Source organism: Humulus lupulus, chromosome 7 (genome assembly GCF_963169125.1).
Source record: "Humulus lupulus chromosome 7, drHumLupu1.1, whole genome shotgun sequence".
NCBI classification, from domain to species: domain Eukaryota; kingdom Viridiplantae; phylum Streptophyta; class Magnoliopsida; order Rosales; family Cannabaceae; genus Humulus; species Humulus lupulus.
Genome location: NC_084799.1, coordinates 202,683,850 through 202,691,495, shown reverse-complemented (window position 1 = coordinate 202,691,495; position 7,646 = coordinate 202,683,850). Strand labels below are relative to the sequence as shown.

General features: G+C 31.3%; 1 protein-coding gene across 1 annotated transcript; it reads right to left on the bottom strand.

The window, feature by feature from the left end:
- Window positions 1-1,965: 1,965 nt before the first annotated feature.
- LOC133789140 (TMV resistance protein N-like) lies at window positions 1,966-7,217 on the bottom strand. The gene is made up of 5 exons (XM_062226879.1): window positions 6,576-7,217; window positions 5,071-6,172; window positions 4,212-4,526; window positions 2,777-4,108; window positions 1,966-2,673 (listed from the first exon to the last, which is right to left on the bottom strand). The coding sequence occupies exons 1-5, from the start codon at window positions 7,037-7,039 to the stop codon at window positions 2,077-2,079; spliced, it is 3,810 nt and encodes a 1,269-aa protein (XP_062082863.1). The 5' UTR covers window positions 7,040-7,217; the 3' UTR covers window positions 1,966-2,076.
- Window positions 7,218-7,646: the final 429 nt, after the last annotated feature.

Below are 7,646 nucleotides of genomic sequence, written 5' to 3'. Positions count from 1 at the left end.
AATTTAAAATATTAAAGAAATACAAATAATCATTACAAAGTACACGGATTAGACAAAGTAGTATAATTATAATATATAAACTTAATGTACTGTATAAACAAAAAAAATGAACAGTAAAAACTACCGTGTGGCATTAAATATGTTAAAATTGTGTCATTTTTGACACTTTATGTAAAATTCTCTATTATTAATTATAATAATATTTAAATCTGAACTTATTCTTCCAAAAAATTCTCTTGTTATAAAACAAAAATTCGATGGCATCATAGCAGGTTTATTTTATTAATTTACATTGGAATTCTTAATAAAATAAAAAACCCAAATAATCCAATCATATTTATTTGTATAGAGTTACATATAGTTTTACATATTAATAATCAGTTTACACAGTATGGGAAGATTTCTGATCATGTTATATATTTCCTTTCTAGATCTACTTTCTATGTGGATTAGAAGATACTAAGATTCATCATGTGTTTAATCTCAAAATTATATATAATACTGAGTAGAATGATTCATATTATTATAAATAGATCTATTATATACCCTGTTTTCAAGAACAAGAGAATTTTTTTGGAAGAATAGCATTGGTCATAGATCTATTATGACCAATGCTATTAGAAAATAAAAATAAAAAAATTCAAAATATTTAGGGGATTTTAATATAATTTTATTTTTTAAATTTTGGTCCTTTTTTCTATATAAAAGCTCCCCTTGGTCCCATGTAAAACTGTCTTCTGAGTGTGAGCATAATTTGAACACAACACAAACATACGACAAAAGATAATATGGAACAATTTAAGACAACAGAACAAAGGTTTTACTTCAAACTTACTAGATGATCAAGGTTATTACTGTAAAATCCTTTATTGGCATTTTTGATAATAATGACAAAATTAATTAAAAGGGTATTTTCGAAATTAGTAGTTTCCTCTTTTGTAATATTTTGTGGTGAATTTCGAAAATGGGTAGTTTCTTGTTTTGTTGAAATATGTCTTTCTATATTCAGATTTTTATTTATGTGTTAATAAAATAAATATATATATTTTCCTATAAAAGAATATCTTTTTCTTGAAATTGGAAATTATTAGTATTTATTTTTATTTATCTGATTTGGTTGCCCAGAAATCGTGTACAGCTTGTAATCATAAAGAATATATTGTTTCCTTATTTATTTAAGGAAACTGGGTTGAAAAACTGTCCAGGTTCAATGAATCTGTTTGAACGGATTGCCAGTCTGTTTGAACATATTCTGACTTTCCTGTTTTGGAAGATTTTCCATTTATTGGCTGTTTGATTTCTGATTTGTTTTCCACGACCTAAAGGGATTCTAAAATGTATATAATCATCCTTAGGTCATTGGTTTTTGATTATCTCTCTTGGTGTATTATTTTCCAAATATCTTTCAAGTTTTAGAGAGACTTTTTATTATTATGTGAAGAACTTGAGTCCAGTAAGTTCTTAGTGGTTTATTACAGTGTACTTCTGTATTGTTTTTCTTTGTGTTAATTGTGCAGGTTGAACACACTTGGACATTGGTCATCAAGCTTCGGGAGAAGTCTTGTTCGTGAGTCACTTTTCGGGAGGAAAAGTGCAAGTGTTATGATTTGAAGGGAGTTCAAGATCTTAGCAATTGAGAAATTTGATTAGGAGTTTAGATTACAACAGTTGCGACTAATTCAAGAGGGAGTCTTTATTTGTATAGGTCAATTTGGTTTTGTAATCATTTAGATATTCTTCTAATAAATTTCATTCTCTGGGCGTGGCCTCGTGGACTAGTAGCAATCTGCAAAGATTGCTGATACCACATAAAAATTCGTGTGTTTTTTACTTTATGTTCGTTTTTATCTTCTGGTCACAAACTGTTTGAACATATCTGGTTTCTGTTCAAACAGTCTAAACATTTCTGTAACAGTTCAACAATTAATCATTTAATTTAAATAATTAAGTTGGTAATCATAAAAAACGGAATTTCAATTACAAAGTCACGATTCACAAAGAGAAAAAACACTCTCAAACTCACAAGAAAGCATTAATCTTAACACTCACTATAGAGAAGAAAAGAGACTACATAAGTTATAATAATCGCATAATGAATGGGCCCTTACCTGAAAACTGAAATTGTTTTCTTCTGTAAAATAACACATCATTATCAAACTCAGCATCTAAATGATTTGAGTCATCAATTAAATCATCAAGATTTAACATGTGAACTCCACACTTTTTCACTCTATACTTGCCAACGTTAACTAGTGCTTCCCAATCATGTTGGTCAAGGTGAAAATCAAATGACACTATCTGTAATGCATTTGCATTAAGATGCTCATCGTACTCCTCAAGAATACACCCCATAAACATGTGATCTGAATTGAGAATTCCAATCTCAACAAATGCGTACTTGTTTTCTGGTGTGTGGATACTCCAACTACGCTTGTTGCTTTCACCATTATTGGTTTTGTAATTGTACTCGCATCGAAAATTCAAACGGTTAATATTATCAAAACAGTAGTGATCAAATTCGATGAGAACACAAAAGACATAACCCAAAAAGTTGGAATTATAAGACTGTGGACAAAGATTGACATCAACTGAAGATCCTTCAGACACATTATCAAAAAAATCCGCAAATTCATTTCCTGGGCAACATAAATACATTCTCGGAAAAATATTTCTCTGCAACACAATTTAGAGAAATTATTATAATTATTTCATTTGTAAAAACACAAGTTAATTAATTTTAATTATTATTACCAAAGAAAGAAAAACACTAACATACCTTTAGTTGTTGACCAAAATAAGTTGCCTGACGGAAGAGATATTTCCAGAAGTCAGTCACTACTTTGTTGTATTTTTCAATATTCCATCTTGAGCAACCACAAAAATAGTATGGTTGTTTGTCACTATATGAGACCAAGCATCGACATGAATCGACCATGAAATTAGGTACGACGAAAGTGTCGGCAGTGTCACAACGTTGTAACAAATATAAAACCATATTAGAAAGTCGTTTGATGCTCACTAGTCCTTCATCAATCATTGATCCACATGGTTCAGACTCCATCAATGGTAATGAAGATAAACCAAGATTCCAGTCAGGGATTTTGAATATGTTTTTATAGCTAAGATCCACTTCAATCTTAAATTGGAAATCAGCCGTCACAGCAGGCAAACTTTGAAGTTTTGAACATTCAGAAAGGCACAGCAATTGAAGATGGCTCATATTGTATATGTTGTTTGGAATAAACTCTAGATTATTACATCTCCTTAAACTCAGCCGTTCAAGCCCATTAAGATTTTCAATTGACGAGGGTAACTTTATAATTCCTGTTTGATCTAGATGAAGGTTTCTCAAACTTTTCATTGGCTCTGAGATTTCAGGGAAACTTTTCAATTCTGAGCAATCAGATAGGTTTAGCCTCACAAGAGATGTCAGCTTACAGATACTCGTTGGTAGGGTTTCAAGCTCCGTGCAATTCATTAGACATAGATCCTCAAGACTAGAGAGATTTTCTAAGGAAGACGAAGGCACTTCTTTTATCTTAGTTCCCCTCAAGTCTAATAATCTAATTTTCTTTGGAAGCCGCTCAGGAAACCTATCAAAAGATAAACAACCATCTAAATATAGATGATTTAGAGACTCCAACTGTCCAATTCCACTCGGAAGATTCTTGAGGCATTTACAATTGCTAAGATCCAAAATAGAAAGATGAACAAGAGACCAAATTGAAGAGTGCAGCTCTTCTATGGAAGTGGAAGATAAACAAATGTATTTAATGTTCCCAGACATCTCTGAGAGAACTTTAAGAGTAGAGCAGCCACCGAGATTAAGGAAGTAGTTTATGTGTTCATAAGATTCCAACCACGATGGTTTATGATCAGTCTCCTCAGGTCCCCAATAATTGATATTAATGTAATTTGTTTCTGTTACTATATTTTCTTTTGTAAAACACTTGTGAGCAAGAATTTGTTGAAATTTGAGTGAAGGAGCTTCTTCCAAACTCTCACAGCCTTTAAGAAATAGACTCTTCAAATTAGCTTGAGATAAATCTGGCATATGAATCAAATTCTTTGAAAAACTGAGATCGACAACTTTTAAGCTCTCAAGACACTGTAACAAAAGGAAATAGTGGCAAAAATAAATAAATAAATATATTCCTAGCTCACGTACTTATATAAAGTAAAATTATATATTAAAAGATAAATATACGTACCTTGAATTCGTTTGGAAGTTGCTCCAACTTGCTAAAGGGCATGTTGAGTTCCACAAGATGTTGTGGCACAAAATTTGATGGTAAAGACTTGAATGGGTAGTAAGGACAATTGAGATATCTAAGAGAATCAGGAAGTGTATCAAGATCATGAGGAAGTTGAAATTTGCACTTCTCCATTTGTATACAATCTTCAAATAATATTTGAAGTAGTCTTAGATTGTACATTTCTCTAAAGACTGTAGGCTTCAATTTGAAATGACTCCCTTTATTGATCCCACAGAAGTTTAGGAATATTCCTTCAACTTTTTCGCTACCCTGAAAATTATTACAACAAACAACACTAAGCATATACTTTCTATCATTATTTTCACATTATAGTTTGTTTTATTTTCCACTAGTATATATATATATATATATGGGTGCACTCTTAATGGTTACTACCCATGGATAGTTACTTTAATATTAACCATTGGATTAAGATCAATTGTCCATATTTATAGTTGTTAATTAATATTTCTAAAAATAAATTTTGATTTTTCAAATTTTTGGAATGTTTACCTGATGAAAAAAATGTATTTATTATGAAAATATAATATTGTAAACTTTTCATTTTTCAAATACATGTCAATTTTTAAATATAGCTAGTGTCTCTCATTGGTTGGACACAACATTAATTATGACAAAAGAAAAATAACTAAATTCGAAATTAATGTAGAAAAAAAATATTTACCTATTGGTGACTTGCTATACCAAGTCACTATGTTATCAAATCATCATAATTGTTAGTACCCATCTATAGGTAGTAACCATTGAGAAGTCTTCCATATATATATATACAAGTTAATCAGGACATACTTACTGTGTTGTTTTTTAAGACATGACAAATGTCTTCAGTAATCCATAGTCTGCTACGCATTCCAGGCTCTTTGATGCATTCTTGACGAACAATTTCCCGGCCCATTTCTTGTATCAAATCATGCATCCATAGTGTGGTCTTATTCTCATAATCTATCTCAAATATCTCAAATATCAAACATCTATCAATGAGAACTCTAATCACATCTGCAAACGTACAATCATCACCCAATATTCCTCCCACAAAATCCTTATCCTTGCCTTTGAAAAAGCATGCGATATCTAGAAATACACCCCTTTCTTTATCGTCTAGCCCATCATAACTTATCCTCAATATATTTTGAATCTTTCGGTTGGGAAACACTTTCAACTTGTTTATTGCACTATTCCACTCTTCTTCACTTTTCGAATACAAATGAGAACCTAAAACTTTAAGAGCCAATGGCATTCCTGCGGCATAATTCACTACTTTTAGCGACAACTCCATAAAACTAGTTGGTGGAAAATCACTTTTGAATCCATTCAAACTAAAGAGTTGAAGAGCCTCATCATCCCCTAGTTGATTTGCCATGTAGATTTGATCAACCCCAATATTCTTGAGTATTTGTTGATCTCTAGTAGTTATAATTACTCTACTTCCATGACATAACCAATCACGATCTCCTAATAATAATTGCTCAAATTGATCTACATCATCCAAATCATCAAGAACAATTAGTACTTTTTTACGACAAAGTCTATCCTTCACAAACATGTTGATCATGACTATATCTTGATTTTTTTCCTTCAATAACTCAGAATAAAGTTGTTTCTTTAAACCGAGCCCATTATGTTTTTCCCATTCTTCCCTAACATTTTCAAGAAAGCAGTAACCATCGAACCGATTGTAAATTTGAGTAAATAAGGCTCGCGCTAGAGTTGTCTTACCCATGCCGCCCATGCCGCAAATGCCCAAAATTGGAACACACAATAACAATGATTCAAGATGTTCAATGCGTCTGCTCATTCCAACAAGGCCATTATTCAAATAGTCACTACTTGATGACAAAGAATTCAGTTTGTTCAAGATGTCTTCGACAATTTTCTCAATTAAGTCGGACTCACACCTAGAACAAAACCAAATAATAAAAGTTTGTATCAGATGGAATGGAATTAATCAATGAGCTCTAAATGTATCTTTATCTTGCACTTGCATGTTTATATAACATTATCAAAGATTTAAATATAATAAACTTTCATTGTGTTACATAAAAACAAATGGAGAGAATATTATCAAGGATCTTTTATATAAACTTCATTAAATTCTCTATTTTATAAACAAAAGCAGGGGAGTTTCTTCAACATTTAGATCTTTATTGACAAGAATCTCCATCTAAAATTCAACTGGTGATTAGTGGAGTTACACATATTTTTATTAATAGTTCAATATTCTTACACTTATTCCATTTTGGAGATCATAATCTAATATCTATAATAAGTTAAATAAATAAAGTAATAAAAAAATGGTACCTGGTTATGGGTGCATTACAGCCAGAAAGATTAGCAGCAGATGTTAAAGCAGTCCTCCATTGACTCAATCTATCAGATTCAGTTCCAAAGCGTTCCTCAAGTGCACCAAATGCAACTCCAAAATTCCCTGATTGTTTTCTGATATCACATGGACTCACATGATAAAATATTGGCACAACAATCTGCCTATATCTTTCTTTACACCTCAGAATATGAACCAATTCATCCAAACACCACCTCGAAGATGCATAATTTTCCGAGAAAACTATGACAGAAAGCTTTGAGTCTTCAATTGCTTTCAAAAGAGCTGAAGAAATCTCATCACCACTCTCAAGCCTCTCATCCATGTAAACTTGTAAATTTTTAAGCAGCAATGCTTTGTGAAGATGGCTAGTGAAATTGTTACGGGTGTCCTCACCTCTAAAGCTTATGAAAACGTCGTACTTGTTATTCTTTGGTGCCATATTGATGCAAATCTTAAGAAAAACTCACTATAGAAAATTGAGCAAAACTATAATATTGGAAAAACTAAAGTTGCAAGGATATATATGGACTACGTAGCTCATGAAAAAGATTCAATCTTGGTAATTCTTGTAAGAATTTCTGGGAAATATATTTGTATGCGATGATGTTAATAAAGATAAAGAAGAAGAAGAAGAAGACAGCTTTAATAAAGATAAAGATAAAGAAGAAGACCCCAAAGAGACTGACCACCACTGTTGCACTTTCATTAATAAAGTTCAATTAAAGCATAAATGACTAGACTAGGCCAGGATATAGGGAAGCTTCCTCATCAACTTTACAATGGACCAAATATATTTGTTTATTTATTTAACTTATAATCGACATATTTCCAAAACCAAATATATTGTCATCAACATATAGAGATGATAGGTCTGTGTTATAATTATGCATACTCCTTTAATTAAAAAAAATAACAATGGAAAATTTTAAAAACAAAATCATGTCTACTTCTTTCCTGCTATGTATCAACAAAAATTATAGAGTTTGATGGAAGTTTTCCACGCTAACGAAGATTAGAACCAGTCGTCAATAATTATTAAAAGACTG